The sequence below is a fragment of the Bidens hawaiensis genome, unplaced genomic scaffold, assembly GCF_021521415.1.
Source record: "Bidens hawaiensis isolate Kalapana, Puna unplaced genomic scaffold, B.hawaiensis_p1.1 tig00005935_1, whole genome shotgun sequence".
Taxonomy (NCBI): domain Eukaryota; kingdom Viridiplantae; phylum Streptophyta; class Magnoliopsida; order Asterales; family Asteraceae; genus Bidens; species Bidens hawaiensis.
Genome location: NW_027491390.1, coordinates 1,367,594 through 1,385,588, shown reverse-complemented (window position 1 = coordinate 1,385,588; position 17,995 = coordinate 1,367,594). Strand labels below are relative to the sequence as shown.

The window sequence follows — 17,995 nt, the reverse complement described above, 5'->3', positions numbered from 1 at the left end:
CCACTACCTCACAAACACGCAAGTCTTCGTTTACAAACATGAAGTCGTCCTACGTTTTAATCTTCGATGCTGATTGAAGTGCTTAATCTAAATGATGGTCAATTACAAACTAAAATGTGAAATATAATCAAATTTCTGTTTTACAAATACATGTTCCTATTATCTCACTAGTCATCAAATTAAAAACTAATGTACAAACTACCAATGAAAATAATGTTAAAACCAGTTACATTGCAGCTTGTTAGATACAAGAGCTGCATGAAGATGACAGTGTTAAAACTTATAAAATAAATAAATAAATAAATCTGAAATGCAAATAATGTGAGGAAAAGACCAAATAAATTTCTATCAACAAAAGAGGTTAACTTGAGAACCATCATGTTTTTGAGTCCTCTGTTTTATTTGTATGACACATGCAATTTGGACATGGGAATGAATATATAGAATCGTTTGGTCTTTTTAATTCAATTCCCTTTGAATCGCTATGAGCCCGCATGCCAAGCATGTGCCTTTTAAACGTTCTCCAACTGAAAATTCAAAAATTTAAACAAAATTAGACAATCCGCTTACAATTAATTAAACAGGCCGAGCTCAAGCTAACGCACTCAAAGAACACATTTGAGTAACAAGTAGAGTTAATTACATGGATAATTTTTCACTTCTAGTAATGCCAGATTATATAGCTGTTAAACTGTGATCTTATTATTAATATTATTATAATTAGTAGTAGTTTTTATATAACTGTTAAACTTTGATTTCCTTTATTTTGCTTCATACACATGTACTTAGAGCCGAGGGTCTCTCTGGAAGCCACCTCTTTATTCCTTTGGATAGAGGTACGGTGTGCCTACATCCCACCCTCCCCAGACCCTACTTATAGCTTTGCTGTCGGTGGGATTTTACTGGGTATGATTGATTGATTGATTGATAGTAATGCCAGATTACAGTTCTGTAAACTTTCATTTTATAGTTTTAAGGTAATTTAGTAATTTACATAAATTAACGTCAGGTCGTCTACTAGTGTTAACAAACAAACGTTGTTCACTCAGACAACACACTTGGTCCTTAGCACTACTAGAGATTGATTTTTTATAATTACAAATACCCTAATTATTAAATTCTACAAAGTTTCATTTTTATAATAGTTAGGGTATTTTAGTAATTTTACTAAAATCATCAGCTAGTGTTAAAAACCAAATGCGTTGCGTCTGAATGAACAAGGTGTAATTTCTGAAAAGTTGGGACCAACACCGTGATCGGACCTTGCCACAGGGACCATATGTCTAATTAACTAACTCTAATAAATAACATACGCGATATTAGGATTGTCAAAATACAAAGCTAACTTGCGTTTATCGGGTCTTATCGTCTTTGCGTGTCCATTAAACAAATATCTTCTATGACCAAGCAGAAAATGTGGGAAATTTCCACCCTGAGTTGTCACAAACACTTCACTATGAAGACACACCGTGTAGTCTATAGCAGCCATCCTCGAAGAATAATTCTAGAAATTTTTTTTACAAGTAATTAATATGTTAATTATGATACAAATAATAATTAATATGTTAATTATGACACAAAGTTACAAACCTTAAATGGCGCAAGTTCCTCATCGGATGCTAACATTTCCTTGGTTTGTAAAAGCGGAAACATTTGTAACAGAGGAGCCATATATCTCTCACAATTATATATTTGTCCAGATGCAAGATATATAGACGTACTTCTATCGAATCCCATTCCTCTAAGAATCAAACCAACCTATATTAATCCAAATAATTATAAAGTAGAATTAAAGTTAAGGATTTTTAGAGAGAATTGAATACCTTAGGGCTTAGACTTAACTTATTTAGGTCACATACCATAATGGTATTTCCCTTACATATATTATTGTTATTATTATAATTATTATTAGCTTTTATATAGCTGTTAAACTGTGATCTTATTATTAATATTATTATAATTAGTAGTAGTTTCTATATAACTGTTAAACTTTGATTTCCTTTATTTTGCTTCATACACATGTACTTAGAGCCGAGGGTCTCTCTGGAAGCCACCTCTTTATTCCTTTGGATAGAGGTACGGTGTGCCTACATCCCACCCTCCCCAGACCCTACTTATAGCTTTGCTGTCGGTGAAATTTTACTGGGCATGATTGATTGATTGATTGATTGTTTTGAAATTATTTTATAATAAATTTTAAAAATTTTATTACCTCTAAAGGTGTTAATGGACACTTGCCATTGACCCTGTTGACTCCGGGCTGAAGGATTCTACCAGGTTTTGTAAATTTACCTTTCCAACCCCGTTCTCGTGCAGCAATCATATCTTCAAGTTCTCTTCGTCCACCGTCATATACACAGCAAGAGAAAGCAATCATGTCCTGAATGCATGTTTTGTATTCGATTACGTGAGATTAAATAACAAAAATCAAATAATTAGTTATAAAAGCTTTTGAATTTGACCCGTAAATAATCATAAGAAGAAACTGCATTTTAGGCCCCTAAATAATCAGATTATCAGTTTTAGGCTTTTAGCACGTGAATCCAAATACGCTTAGGCTGAGGGGTGTGGGGGGCGCGAGAGGGGGCGTGAGTGGGGGCGCCAGCCAATAATATTGTGACGTGTGGCAGAGAGAGAAACTTGATAAGATGGGTGTTGGTAGTGGTGATAGCGCCCCGGGCCATGGTGTGGAGGGGCGCGAGAGGGGGCGCGAGCGGTTTATTTTTTTATTTTTTTATAAATGTATTAAAAAAACGTATTATTAAAAAAACAAGAACGTCTCCCTAACCTTTGTCCAAAAGACCTTGCTCTTTTGGTAGTCCGCTGCAAAATGCATAAATAAATTTGTAAGTCATTTAACTTTTTTATTTAACTTTTTTATTAAAAATCATTTTTAAAAACGTTAAAACAATTACCGCAACGCCGATCCTCAGAAGTGACTATCCAAGCCCGACACAGGGCTTCCTTCTCATCCGATGACCACGGAGTGATTTTCCGTTTCGACCTTCCGGTCGAAGCCGAACCCGACCCGTCCGTTGCAATTTGTTTTTTCCGGTGGACGCGTCTTCTTTGTCCCGCAGCTTCACCTTCTGGTTCTTGTGTCTCCGGAACTACAAAGTTAGGAGACGGTTGTATGTTGGATGGTTGAAAGCCGGATGGTTGTTGCGACCCCGAATAAAACATCGCTTGGTCCGGTGCCGACCATAAATCGTCGTAACTGTAATCTGATTCTAGGTTTGGGTACCAATTTCCAGCCATGTTTTTAAAAAAAGGTTTGGAAGATGGGGTGATTTTGGGTTTTGGGTGTGGTATGTGATATTGGTATGTGATATTGGTGTTGGTTTGGGTTTGATATAGGTTAATAGAGAGAAAAGATTGTATGTTATATTGTTGTGGGTTTGTGTTGGATATAGGTGAATATATAGAGTTATTTGTATGAAAAAAAATTTTTTTTTTTTAATAAAAAACGAGCCCAAACGGCTATATTCACGCAAACCAACAAACCTTCACGCCATTCTCAGCCGCTAGCCCACCCGCGCCTGCCTCTTTTTCCGCGCTCGCGCCCCTCTCGCGCCTCGGTGGTGTGGTGCTCGCGCCCCGGGGCGCGACCGCCTCGCCACTTGCGCCCTTTCTCGCGCTCCGCACCCCTCAGCCTTAGGCTGAGGGGTGTGGGGGGCGCGAGAGGGGGCGTGAGTGGGGGCGCCAGCCAATAATATTGTGACGTGTGGCAGAGAGAGAAACTTGATAAGATGGGTGTTGGTAGTGGTGATAGCGCCCCGGGCCATGGTGTGGAGGGGCGCGAGAGGGGGCGCGAGCGGTTTATTTTTTTATTTTTTTATAAATGTATTAGAAAAAACACAGCCTTCCTAATGATGGATTTCCCACGTTGAAGTTAGGAAAGGAATATTTCTGTGGTTTTTCAGAAATTTTTTCTTTTTGCCTTTCAGATGTTGAAGGCTGTGTTTTTTCGTGATCATCAATTTTGTCTAAGACATCCTTGATAATTTTGGCAGCAATAACTTCTAAATTTTCTTTAGTAGCCATGTTGTCTATTTTATTAATTAATTCTTTAATTAATTCTTCTATTTTTACGAGCGAACTCATATGGAAGATATTATTGTCATCCTCTTTTTGAGACTTTTGATTTCATTCTTTGCAGTAATGATTTTCTTTTCTAGGATTTTTATATTAAGAGTTCTTTTATCATAACTTAATATAAAGTTTGTTTTTTGCTCATTTATTCTTGCTGAATATATGATTATTTCTGCTTCTTTATGAACAATTTCTTCTTCTAAAGCAGCAATAACATTTGAAATTAGTTTTGAGGACATTATATCCCAACAACTTCTTTTAAAATTTCTCCGTACTTATCTATCCTTTCAGACATAGACCTCATTAATTGGAGTTCACTGTTACCAGCTTCTCTTAATTGCGAAGAGGTTCCAGCATAACTATGCCTTGGTTTGGACACAAGTATTTGTTTATTTCGAGCAATATCGATTGCCCAGTTTTCTCGTAACTGTGAAGGTTCTGAGAACTTACTTCCTTCTACGGTTCCGATTTCTGAAAATATATCTTCTATAGCTATATTTTCTTTTTCTTTATACTCAATTGAATGGGTACTATTTGTTAAAGCATATGAGATTAAATAATTAATCGTAAATACTTTATTTCCTGGTTCCATCAGGTCGGTTCTTTCACATTGATGTATGAAACTTAAAGTTTTATCGAAATCTTTTGAATCTCGATGTAAGGCAAATTTAGGATAAACAGTAAACATAAATTTACCATATGCTAAATTTCCTTGTATAGCTCCTAGGAGAGCATCTTGTCTATTGATAATTCTATTATCAACTAGAGCCATTTTTATTGGAAAGTTAATTCCATCTCTAAATTGCGCTTTTAGGAGAATTTTTACAGCGCCAATATGTACCATAGAGAGGGACTTTCTTAATTCTGGTTTTATTTGCAAAAGTCTTTTTGCAATTTCTCCCTTTGTTAGAAGTGGTAAATACACTTCTCCAGATGTATCTCTTATATCCACTGAGATTTCTTCAGTGTTGAAACAATAAAAGATTTTATTAATTAATTCTTTAATTAATTCTTCTATTTTTACGAGCGAACTCATATGGAAGATATTATTGTCATCCTCTTTTTGAGACTTTTGATTTCATTCTTTGCAGTAATGATTTTCTTTTCTAGGATTTTTATATTAAGAGTTCTTTTATCATAACTTAATATAAAGTTTGTTTTTTGCTCATTTATTCTTGCTGAATATATGATTATTTCTGCTTCTTTATGAACAATTTCTTCTTCTAAAGCAGCAATAACATTTGAAATTAGTTTTGAGGACATTATATCCCAACAACTTCTTTTAAAATTTCTCCGTACTTATCTATCCTTTCAGACATAGACCTCATTAATTGGAGTTCACTGTTACCAGCTTCTCTTAATTGCGAAGAGGTTCCAGCATAACTATGCCTTGGTTTGGACACAAGTATTTGTTTATTTCGAGCAATATCGATTGCCCAGTTTTCTCGTAACTGTGAAGGTTCTGAGAACTTACTTCCTTCTACGGTTCCGATTTCTGAAAATATATCTTCTATAGCTATATTTTCTTTTTCTTTATACTCAATTGAATGGGTACTATTTGTTAAAGCATATGAGATTAAATAATTAATCGTAAATACTTTATTTCCTGGTTCCATCAGGTCGGTTCTTTCACATTGATGTATGAAACTTAAAGTTTTATCGAAATCTTTTGAATCTCGATGTAAGGCAAATTTAGGATAAACAGTAAACATAAATTTACCATATGCTAAATTTCCTTGTATAGCTCCTAGGAGAGCATCTTGTCTATTGATAATTCTATTATCAACTAGAGCCATTTTTATTGGAAAGTTAATTCCATCTCTAAATTGCGCTTTTAGGAGAATTTTTACAGCGCCAATATGTACCATAGAGAGGGACTTTCTTAATTCTGGTTTTATTTGCAAAAGTCTTTTTGCAATTTCTCCCTTTGTTAGAAGTGGTAAATACACTTCTCCAGATGTATCTCTTATATCCACTGAGATTTCTTCAGTGTTGAAACAATAAAAGATTTTATTTTTTCTAGTAAAAGCTCTTGAAACAAGACTTTGTAAATTATTAGGTTGGTTAAAAACTTGTTTAGAGTTAAGCTTAAATTTAAGCTTGTTAATTTTTGATAATTGATCAGAATTAATCATGTAATCTGATGAAAAACCTTTTTCATTTTCACTGAAATTTATTATTTCAGTTGTTTGTTGTTCCGATTCCTCAGAATCTTTTGCAAACAAATTTTTGTTTTCCATTTTTAAAGAGTTTTAAAGAATTTCTATCTCTTATTTTTTAAAAAAGAGCAACGAGGCTCTGATACCATTATTGCGGAATGCTATGAAAGATTTATTTTGATTAAGGAAAGATTTATTTTTAAAGATAAGGAGAAACATATATAGAATCATTTGAAGTATAATAACAGTAGAAATAAATTTATACCTTACAATCTGTAATCAGTCTATCTTGTTCTTGTAAATTCTGAACTTCTGTAAGTGACCAATCCAACAACACCATGATTTCCCTAACGCCCTCCTGGCTAAACGGTACTTCCCTTGGCGGCTACATAGGATTCCAGGTTTTACAGAGTGCAAATTTGTTATGAAGAAGATAAAGGAGTAAGATTTAAAGGATATTTTTATTTCATAACTGTTTTTCCCGAAGGAAAAACTTCTTGATATCTACATCGTTTCTCCTCTAAGGAGATTTTACTCACACATGCTTTAAGAAAATTACAAGTAAAAGAAAAGGGGCGAGTGTCGATGCCCTTAAACCTAAATCATACTTCTTTATATAGGAGAAGCAGATTTTTACAAATGACCAAAATGGCCTTCCTCTATCGTCATTGATGACGTTTTTAGTCTATATACCCATGTGTTGGGTCCAGTTCTCTGGTGTCTTCTTCTGAAAAGTAGATTCCTTCTTCAGTGGAAGAGCAGCTTTTTGCTTTGCACCATGTGCACTGGTGGTCATCAATAATTTCTTTTAACTTTTGGCAAAGTTTTTCTTTAGTGGTGGGACTGACTTCCACATTGTTCTCAATAATTTGTTGTGTAAAATTATTGATAGCTGTCCATTCGGTTTGTGGAAGAGGCGTTGCACTATAGCTTGTAATAATGCAATTACTGCTGCAATAATTTACTTTATTAAAGCTTCCTCTCTTGATTTTATCAAGATTATGAAAGATCCTAATGAATCTTTCTGTTCTGATTGAACTCCAGTTTTCAATGTCTTCATCATCATTCATAATTTTTGAAGGATTGACAGTTCTTGTTTTGGCTAGACCAATTTCTAGGTGATGGTAGGCGGGAAAAGTACTTCCTTGATACCAATCAGGGAGAGTGGATGTGCATTTGACAAAGATATTTGCATCCTTTGCTGCTGCGATTTTCTTTCGAAAGTTTTTAATTGCTTTCTTCACTCCTTCTGTCAATAAACTTTAACGGTATCTCTTTTTTGCCGAACTCTGCAGAAAAACGTGTAGCTTCTTGTTGGGCTTGATATAGAGTTTTGTATTTTTTAAACGGGTGTGGATTTCCCGAGGTATATTTGGAGACTAGAGACCAGTCTTCATAAATGCCTCTGTGATCACCGTCAGAAATAACATAAAATCTAGAAGTATCTTTTTCTGGTTTGTTAGCTATTTCTGAATAACTTGGTCTAAGAGAGACCTTTTCAGTTTTTGGCAAACTGTCAGCCATCAACGGATTTGTTGTGTCTTTACCAGAGCCGTTTGCTGCTGGACTAGATGAAGATTGTGGTTCCTCATTTACCTTATTTTTGCTTTTTTCCAAAGCAACAGGAATTAACGGACTTGAGTGTTCTTTACCCTTAGCCGTTTGTAAGGGAATAGATTCAGATTGTATCCTTTCGGATTCCTGTTCTGAATTAACAGTTGTTGCTTTTAGACTTTCGTCATATAAAGCTATTTTTTCTTGAATGGCCTTTAGCTCAATAATCAATAATTTTTCTTTAAGGCGTAATGCCTTTAATTCATCCATGAGAGGATAAAAAAAAAAACTTTTCTTGAAAAGTTTATTTTCTAAACCAGAACCCTCTTTATTTATCAAAAGAAATATTGAATTTTGAGATGATAAATATAAACCTGTGTGGTTCTTATTTATAGCCGGGTGAATAGTGATTTCAATTATTTTGAAAATCACGTGTAAGGCAATCAGCCAAGACATTTTTTGGCCCCTCAAGGTGCTCAATATCAAAAGCATATCTTGAGAACCACATCTGCCATCTGACGAGGCGTCCTTGTTTATTATCTCCAGAAATTTTTGTTTTAAGGAAATAAGTAAAATTTTTGTTATCTGTCCTGACTAGAAATTTTACAGGAGTAAGATAAATGGAAAATTTTGAGATAGTATTTTTTACTGCCAGTAATTCTTTTTCATTACTGTGATAATTTCGTTCAGCTGGTTTAAAGCTTCCGGAAGTGTATCTGCATATCTCTTCCTTTTCGGCTGTTTTAGCCTTTAGAACTCCTCCCCAAAAATCATTTGAGGCATCTGTTTCAATAATAAGAAAATCTTTTTCTTTTGGAAGATAAAGTTTTGGAAAATCTGTTAATTTTTTCTTTATCTTTTTTATGTAATCAGTATCGGATTGTTTCCATTCCCATACATAATCTTTCTTTAATTTTACCTGTAACGGTTTTCTAAGCTCTGCAAGCTTTGGGATATAACTTTCCGCATAAGTTAAAACACCCAAAAATCTTTGAAGATGCTTCTTGTCTTCTAAGATATTAGGAAATTTATGCAAATTTTCTAAAATGTGTTTTTGAGGACAATGAGTCCCTTGGTCAATTTCTAAGCCTAAGAAATTTATCTTTGTTTTAAAAAGATTAGCTTTCTTTCTAGATAAAATTATCCCATATTTTTCAATTGTTTTTAGAACTGAAAAAACATGAAAATAATGCTTTTCTTCTGAGTTTGAGAAAACTATTATATCGTCAACGTAGACGGTGCAATACTCTTCTAATCCTCTTAAAGCGTTTTGCATATGTCTTTGAAATATGCTGGGAGCTTGTTTTAAGCCAAAAGGAACTACCTTCCATTGATAATGTCCGTCTGGGCATGTGAATGCAGTTAATAACTGAGATTCATCGTCTAATAGTACCTGCCAGAAACCACTTTTGCAATCGAAACTTGAAAAAATGGTTTTGCCTCTTAAGAGGGTTAGTAACTCCTGCATACATGGGAGGTTATGGCTATCACCTTTAGTAGCTGCATTGATTGCTTTATAATTTACAACCATACGCTTTTTTCCTCTTCTTTTTTCTGCCTCATTTTCAACTAAGAATGCTGGAGACATGTGAGGAGATTTACTTGGGACTATTAATTTAAGATCTAATAGTTCTTTAATTTGTTTTTTAAATTCTTCCCTATCCTGGGGACTATATTTCATAGGTTTTACCCTAATTATAGTTTTTGGATCAATTAACTCTATTGACGCCTTCATCCATTTTTTGGATTTTTCTGGATCTATAGGATTTTCTGAGCATACCTTTTCAAGTATTTCTTCAATTTTTTGGTACTTTCTTATTTCTAGAAAATATTTTTCTTCAGGTTTTATAACTTCCTGAGTTATATTAGTACCTGGTATTTGTTTTATTTTTGAATCTTTTTTCATAGATTCAAAAAATCCGGGCTTTCCTAATTGAAAAGCTTTTGTTATTTTTTTAATCAAAATCATTTCCTGATTTAGATGAAAAGATATTCTATCAAGCCATTGGGTAAATGGTCCATATAACTGACAGAAATTGTTTCCTAAGAGTATATCAATACCTGATTCCTGTTGATATATTGTTGGAATAATAAAAGGTTCTCCTGAGAAATAGACAATCAGATTTCTACAGACTTTATCCAACTTAATTGTTTCTTGATTAGCAATTGTTACGTCAATGCTTCTGGGAGTATTTTCCCATAATTCATCGGGTATAACATACTTGCTTGCTAGACATAGACTTGCCCCAGTGTCTATATAACAGTGTAGTGTTATTATTTTATATCCTTTTAGGAAAATTTTTCCTTTGATATAAATTGAGTTAGGGTTAGTTATGTTTGAATATACTAACTCTTTTTCCTTTTGAAGATCAATACAAAAGTGTACAATGTCTTCTTTCCAATTGATGATTAAATTTTTATTCATTCTGATTCTTCGGAAGAGAAGTCTTCAGAAGATGAATCACTAATTATTTTTAATGAATATACATGCCTATATTCTTCAAAAATATCTTCAGATGGAAAATATCCATCAGTTTTTGCTATAGAGATAAGCTTCGCTTTCTCTGGGAATTTTTGTCTATTAGGACATTCGTTAGCATAATGCCCTTCTTCAGAGCATATCCAACATCTACATTTCTTTTTTTCTTGAGGACAAACTTTAGGTTTTTCTTTTGAGAAGTATTTACCAGGAGTGCAAATTTGTTATGAAGAAGATAAAGGAGTAAGATTTAAAGGATATTTTTATTTCATAACTGTTTTTCCCGAAGGAAAAACTTCTTGCGAGAGGGGGCGTGAGTGGGGGCGCCAGCCAATAATATTGTGACGTGTGGCAGAGAGAGAAACTTGATAAGATGGGTGTTGGTAGTGGTGATAGCGCCCCGGGCCATGGTGTGGAGGGGCGCGAGAGGGGGCGCGAGCGGTTTATTTTTTTATTTTTTTATAAATGTATTAAAAAAACGTATTATTAAAAAAACAAGAACGTCTCCCTAACCTTTGTCCAAAAGACCTTGCTCTTTTGGTAGTCCGCTGCAAAATGCATAAATAAATTTGTAAGTCATTTAACTTTTTTATTTAACTTTTTTATTAAAAATCATTTTTAAAAACGTTAAAACAATTACCGCAACGCCGATCCTCAGAAGTGACTATCCAAGCCCGACACAGGGCTTCCTTCTCATCCGATGACCACGGAGTGATTTTCCGTTTCGACCTTCCGGTCGAAGCCGAACCCGACCCGTCCGTTGCAATTTGTTTTTTCCGGTGGACGCGTCTTCTTTGTCCCGCAGCTTCACCTTCTGGTTCTTGTGTCTCCGGAACTACAAAGTTAGGAGACGGTTGTATGTTGGATGGTTGAAAGCCGGATGGTTGTTGCGACCCCGAATAAAACATCGCTTGGTCCGGTGCCGACCATAAATCGTCGTAACTGTAATCTGATTCTAGGTTTGGGTACCAATTTCCAGCCATGTTTTTAAAAAAAGGTTTGGAAGATGGGGTGATTTTGGGTTTTGGGTGTGGTATGTGATATTGGTATGTGATATTGGTGTTGGTTTGGGTTTGATATAGGTTAATAGAGAGAAAAGATTGTATGTTATATTGTTGTGGGTTTGTGTTGGATATAGGTGAATATATAGAGTTATTTGTATGAAAAAAAAATTTTTTTTTTAATAAAAAACGAGCCCAAACGGCTATATTCACGCAAACCAACAAACCTTCACGCCATTCTCAGCCGCTAGCCCACCCGCGCCTGCCTCTTTTTCCGCGCTCGCGCCCCTCTCGCGCCTCGGTGGTGTGGTGCTCGCGCCCCGGGGCGCGACCGCCTCGCCACTTGCGCCCTTTCTCGCGCTCCGCACCCCTCAGCCTTAGGCTGAGGGGTGTGGGGGGCGCGAGAGGGGGCGTGAGTGGGGGCGCCAGCCAATAATATTGTGACGTGTGGCAGAGAGAGAAACTTGATAAGATGGGTGTTGGTAGTGGTGATAGCGCCCCGGGCCATGGTGTGGAGGGGCGCGAGAGGGGGCGCGAGCGGTTTATTTTTTTATTTTTTTATAAATGTATTAAAAAAACGTATTATTAAAAAAACAAGAACGTCTCCCTAACCTTTGTCCAAAAGACCTTGCTCTTTTGGTAGTCCGCTGCAAAATGCATAAATAAATTTGTAAGTCATTTAACTTTTTTATTTAACTTTTTTATTAAAAATCATTTTTAAAAACGTTAAAACAATTACCGCAACGCCGATCCTCAGAAGTGACTATCCAAGCCCGACACAGGGCTTCCTTCTCATCCGATGACCACGGAGTGATTTTCCGTTTCGACCTTCCGGTCGAAGCCGAACCCGACCCGTCCGTTGCAATTTGTTTTTTCCGGTGGACGCGTCTTCTTTGTCCCGCAGCTTCACCTTCTGGTTCTTGTGTCTCCGGAACTACAAAGTTAGGAGACGGTTGTATGTTGGATGGTTGAAAGCCGGATGGTTGTTGCGACCCCGAATAAAACATCGCTTGGTCCGGTGCCGACCATAAATCGTCGTAACTGTAATCTGATTCTAGGTTTGGGTACCAATTTCCAGCCATGTTTTTAAAAAAAGGTTTGGAAGATGGGGTGATTTTGGGTTTTGGGTGTGGTATGTGATATTGGTATGTGATATTGGTGTTGGTTTGGGTTTGATATAGGTTAATAGAGAGAAAAGATTGTATGTTATATTGTTGTGGGTTTGTGTTGGATATAGGTGAATATATAGAGTTATTTGTATGAAAAAAAATTTTTTTTTTTAATAAAAAACGAGCCCAAACGGCTATATTCACGCAAACCAACAAACCTTCACGCCATTCTCAGCCGCTAGCCCACCCGCGCCTGCCTCTTTTTCCGCGCTCGCGCCCCTCTCGCGCCTCGGTGGTGTGGTGCTCGCGCCCCGGGGCGCGACCGCCTCGCCACTTGCGCCCTTTCTCGCGCTCCGCACCCCTCAGCCTTAGTAAAATCAAATTAACATTTCAACAAACAAGAAAAAACAAACCTCTTCAAACCTTAAATGCACCGAAATATACTTTCCACCATTATTCACACTTCTTTCTTTCATTCTTGAAACTAATATTGCACCCATTGTATATATAGGATTTGAAAACCGCAACGCTTTGTAATTAGCCAAACAACGAAGCCGCTGAACCAAAGGGGGTGCATCAAACGATAATCGGTTTGCGAAAGGTGAGATCCTTATGACCCTGAAATTAAATTTAATTATATATAAAAGTATAAAACACATCAAATTTATAAAATGATTATAAAAACGTTAAACTCACTTTTCTTCTAGTAGCTTTGGGAGAACGGTATCTTTATAGTAATGAATAGGCGCCCAGGCTTTTATTCTGAAGTTGAATACATTCGACATGTTGTGGTCAAACCGTTCCATTAAATATCCTGGTATTGTGTTGACCACCCGTACATCATTTTCTAACGTTTTAACGAAAAACTCTTCATCATATATGTCACTAAATTTGCTGCAAAAGCAAAGAGTGTGGTCAAATGACTAATGGTTGACTTTTCGATTTTAACAACTGAATCTAAGGTGTCAATCGCGACGGGTTGGCGGGTTGGTTGGTTGACTTAATCAACCAGAACACGATTCGTATTTTAATTCGTGTAAAAAATTATCAATCCTAACCCGCACACACTTAATATATGTAACTTGAACACGCCCGTTTAACCCATTTATCTAAACGTGTCTAACGTTTTGACGGATTCTAATCAAGTTGTAAACTTGTTTATCAGGTTGGCGGGTTGCAAAAAACATAATATTGTGTAAACTAAACACGAACCGTTTAACCCATTTATGAAAACATGTCAACGGGTTGACGGGTAATAATTAAGATGTAAACTTGTTAATCAGATAGGTGAGTTGTAAATAAATGAAAATTGGGTAACCTAAACACGACCCGTTTAACTCATTTATCTAAACATGTCAAACAAGTTGTAAACTTGTTAATCTGGTTGGTGGGTTGACCTGCTTAACTAAACACGTTGGCGGGTCAACCTGTTGACAAAACGGGTTAAACAGGTCAACCGAACACAACCCATTCTTTTAAACGAGTTGAATCTAATGTTCACAAACCTAGGATCTCTCCAGATGCTATGAAAATGGAAATTAGGAATCACTAGTGTCGCGTTAAGATATCCCGCCACTGCAACTGAAGGGGTATGCACCCGCCCCAACATCGAGCGGGGCGGGTCAACCCATAAAGTACGGATAAGAAGCTTGAAATCAAGATGTCACGAAGACACAAAGCCGAAACCTATGCGCAAGCGCACGAAACACCAGTGCGTGGCGCATATCGCATATGCACACAGCGCGCACACTCAGTGTGAGAATAAGAGAAGACCCCGCGCATCCCCAGGATAGGCGCATAAATGAGACAATAATCTAATCCAAATCAGGATAAGGACAACCGTGATTGTGCTCATCAGACAACCTTCCAGAAGGTATCTTTTAAGGAATAAAGAATGTGCTGAGGTTGACAGCTGCCAATGAAAGGTGGACAACTCAGCAAAGCCCATGTGCTACCACGTGATGGCACATGGGTCAGGTGAAATACCTTGGTCAGAGAATAATCAATGAAAGAGCACCAGGTGTCCTAAATACACGTGGCGCGAAGCAATAGGGGGAGGCTAAAAAGGCCCTAATTGGGTCTGAGCCAAATCATTGGAAACCCTAGCACTATAAATACTAGGCCGCCTCCACAGTTGGAGGCAGGCAAGAAAATAAATTCTAAGTCCTTTACTCATTTTCACATCCTAATTATCCTCTCCTACAATATCTGATTCTCACACCGGAGGGTTACCCCAAAGAGGACCCCTCTGTCCCTTTCTGAGGGGTAAGCTCACGGTACTGTTCGTTTTGTAGGTGGAAGAACTCGTATCTCGGAAAACCATCGGTGATATAGCACACTCGTACCCGAGGAACGTTGATCGTATACAAGTAAGTCGATACACGCTTCTTCAGCAACTGCATTGCATATCTATAAAGATTATATTTATAATAAGTAGTTATTATCTTGAAACAAGAAATACAAAACATCAAATGTAACATTCGATTTACCGATGTTTTCTGCTGATTTAAACCACCATTTGCTTCAACATAAATGTACCCGGTTGACTCGGGTAAACCTGCAACAAAATTGATGGATTATGGAAATGAACTCACATAATATTAAAGATTCAAACTTTGAGAGTTTTAACATACCTATTGAAGATTTGTTTATACAAGGTTTCCAATCTGCGCCTTTAGCTCGTTTCCATACTGTTGATATCTACTTTAATTCAATTTCAAAAATCAACATCAATCAATATATAAAAATAATAATAAATAAGTAAAGTTCTTGTTCAAATCAAATCAAATCAAAAACTGTAAAATTTCAAACAAGGTCAAAATGCAAACTTTGCAAAATTATATTTAAATTTAAAATTATCAAAATTAGTTAAAAAAAAACTTTGCTAATCAAATCAAAATTAAGTGGAAACATTTCAAACTAAATAAAAAACTGAATCATCAAAATTAAAAAAGAGGGTTCAAGAATACTTTAGTGCAAACTTTGCAAATCGAACACGAGCTTCAAATACCGAGCTCGAGCTGGCCGTGAGCCTAAACAATCTTTCTAAAAAATTATCACGAGTCGAGCTCAAGCTTTAAACGACCCAAGCTCGAGCCTTGATACTCGGCAAATCAAATCCAAATTGAAATAATCAAAACTTTGCAAATCACTAATTTTTTAAAACGAGTTCAAACTCGAGCTCGACCCGGCCGCGAGTTAGCCTAAACAATCTTCTAAAAAAACGTTCATGACACAAGCTCAGGCTTTAGAGACAGAGCTATAACGGAGCCAAGCTCGAGCCTTGTTTACCCGGCAAACAAACATTGCAAATCAAATCCAAATTGAAATAAATAATATTATTAGCTCAAAATTAGATTAGGACAAACTTTGTAAATCACACATTTTTTAAAACGAGTTCAAAACCCGAGCTTCACATATACGAGGTCAAGCCAGCCATGAGCCTAAACAATCTTTTTATACAATTATCACGAGTCGAGCTCAAGCGTTAGAGATAGAGCTTTAACCTAGCCAAGCTCGAGCCTTGTTTACTCGGCAATCAGATCCAAATTGAAATAATCAAAATTAGGCCAAATTTTGCATTCTTATTCACCAACTTTTAAAACGAGTTCAAACCCAAGCTTCACATATCGAGCTCGAGCTGGCCGTGAGCCTAAACAATCTTTTTAAACAATTATTACAAGCGGAGCTCAAGCGTTAGTAACTATAACCGAGCCAAGCTCGAGCCTTGATTACTTTGCAAATCAAATCCAAATTGAAATAATCAAAATTAGGCAAATTTTGCATTTTTATTCACTAATTTCTAAAAATGAGTTAAAAACCCGAGCTTCACATATCGATGTCGACCCGGCCGTGAGCCTAAACAATAGTTTTTAAACAATTACCACAAGCCGAGCTCAAGCATTAGAAATATAACTATAACCTAGCCAAGCTCGAGCCTTGATTACTTTGCAAATTGAAATAATCAAAATTAGGGCAAATTTTGCATTTTTATTCACTAATTTATAAAACGAGTTCAAACCCGAGCTTGAATAATCTTTTAAATAAATTATCACGAGCCGAGGTCAAGCTTTAATTAACCGACCCGAATTAAAACAAACAAAATTAGGTGAAACGAACGACTAACCGCATCAGCAATGGAACGATCATCCTCCATATCCATCCGGAGCTTCGCGTACAGCTCGGGGCCCCGGTATACGGATCCAATGGCCATGGAGCGTTTAATCCCACCGTCAAATTGATGATGAGAAGAGTTGGTATTATTATTATTATAATAATACAACAACATGCAAGAGAAGTAGATTAACGGGACTAGCAGTAACACGCGTTGCCTTCGAACGAGAAGAGAGAATAAGATCCAGGCGAATGAACGGTGGGTTATTAAGGGTTTGGATGAGGTGCGAGTGTGACGTAAGCGTGGTGATGCAGGTGGTGATGGGCTGTGGTTGTTGTTATTGTTTGGGAGTCTGATTTTGGCGGGCATTATTTGGTTACATGATTATTAGATATAGATATAGATATAGATATAGATACAGAGTGTGTGTGTGTGAACAACAACAATACATTGGTGTGTGTGTGATGAATGATGATGAAGAAGATGATGATGAATGACAGAGTGTCTGTGAGTTGTGAATCACGAGATGGACGATGAGTTGGATCATAGGATTTTGGATTCGGATTCGGATTTGGATCTTAATCGGGTCGGGTCGGGTTCGTTTTGAGAGCCTTTTATTTTGTTAAAGTTCAAGCTCGGTTCTTGAGTTTCAAGTATCAAATTCGCTGAATTTGTGTCTGGGTTTTAACGCTCGAATAATTTTGTATTAAATAGTTTAATTTTTTATATGTTAATCAACATAGCCCAGAACCCGTATTAGTGTATCGTTGCTACATGAGTACGTAAACAGATTCGACCTACTTAGGTAAATCACTAGTTTTAATATATTATTGATAAAAAAAAAAAAAAAAACCTTACACAAACTTATGTCACAAACCAAATATTTGAAGATCAAATTGCTTGAACGATTGGGATTGTTGGCTTGTCCCGGACTTCATCGAGCACGGCTGTACGGGAAAGGAAAGTGTACATGCCTAGTCGTGTTTGCACGTCGAACAACATCGTTGGTCAGGAGTTCTTGTCGCGTGCTCAATGAGTCCAAGGCAGGATGGACTAAACCAACAGACCCTGATCATAAGCAGGCCGATTATATGGCATTCGAACACTACATGAGTATGTGAGGATTGCTTTGTGACGCTAAGCTCAGTTCGAGCTTGTATTGTAAGTTAAACAAGCCAAAGTTCGGATCAAGCTTCGATGTAAAGTGTGAAATTAATACACATAAGCTTAAAGGAAATAAAACATCAACAAGCATGAACAAGCTTCGCATATGCACAACGCTTGAGCTCATGCTCAATAAGAAGTAGACGATTCTTTTAAGGCATAGGGTAGAGCTAGAAATAGCTCAGCTTGTTTCGAGCTTTATTTCTATTTCAAGTAGCTTATGATCAGCTTGGCTCATTTGAATCCCTAATTTGATTGATTAAACCAAGCTGGCAAACCCAACTTTTCAAACAGGAAATAGAATCAGTTCACTCTACGTTGTC

At 36.6% G+C, this 17,995-nt stretch overlaps 1 protein-coding gene across 1 annotated transcript; it reads right to left on the bottom strand.

Moving 5' to 3' along the window:
• Positions 1-161: 161 nt before the first annotated feature.
• Positions 162-16,950, bottom strand: LOC143631060 (protein ESMERALDA 1-like). Its single transcript, XM_077099917.1, has 11 exons — positions 16,521-16,950; positions 15,028-15,094; positions 14,884-14,951; positions 14,776-14,803; positions 13,900-13,975; positions 13,091-13,288; positions 12,808-13,012; positions 2,213-2,380; positions 1,591-1,758; positions 1,314-1,504; positions 162-527 (listed from the first exon to the last, which is right to left on the bottom strand). Exons 1-11 carry the CDS (start codon positions 16,875-16,877, stop codon positions 377-379), a joined length of 1,677 nt encoding a protein of 558 aa, XP_076956032.1. The 5' UTR covers positions 16,878-16,950; the 3' UTR covers positions 162-376.
• Positions 16,951-17,995: the final 1,045 nt, after the last annotated feature.

Coding starts and splice junctions, on each gene's coding strand:
- LOC143631060 (XM_077099917.1), bottom strand. CDS start 16,877: ATGCCCGCCAAAATCAGACTCCCAAACAATAACAACAACCACAGCCCA. Junction 14,804..14,883: donor TAAATCAGCAGAAAACATCG/GTAAATCGAATG, acceptor TAATCTTTATAG/ATATGCAATGCAGTTGCTGA. Junction 13,976..14,775: donor TGCAGTTGCTGAAGAAGCGT/GTATCGACTTAC, acceptor ATACCCCTTCAG/TTGCAGTGGCGGGATATCTT.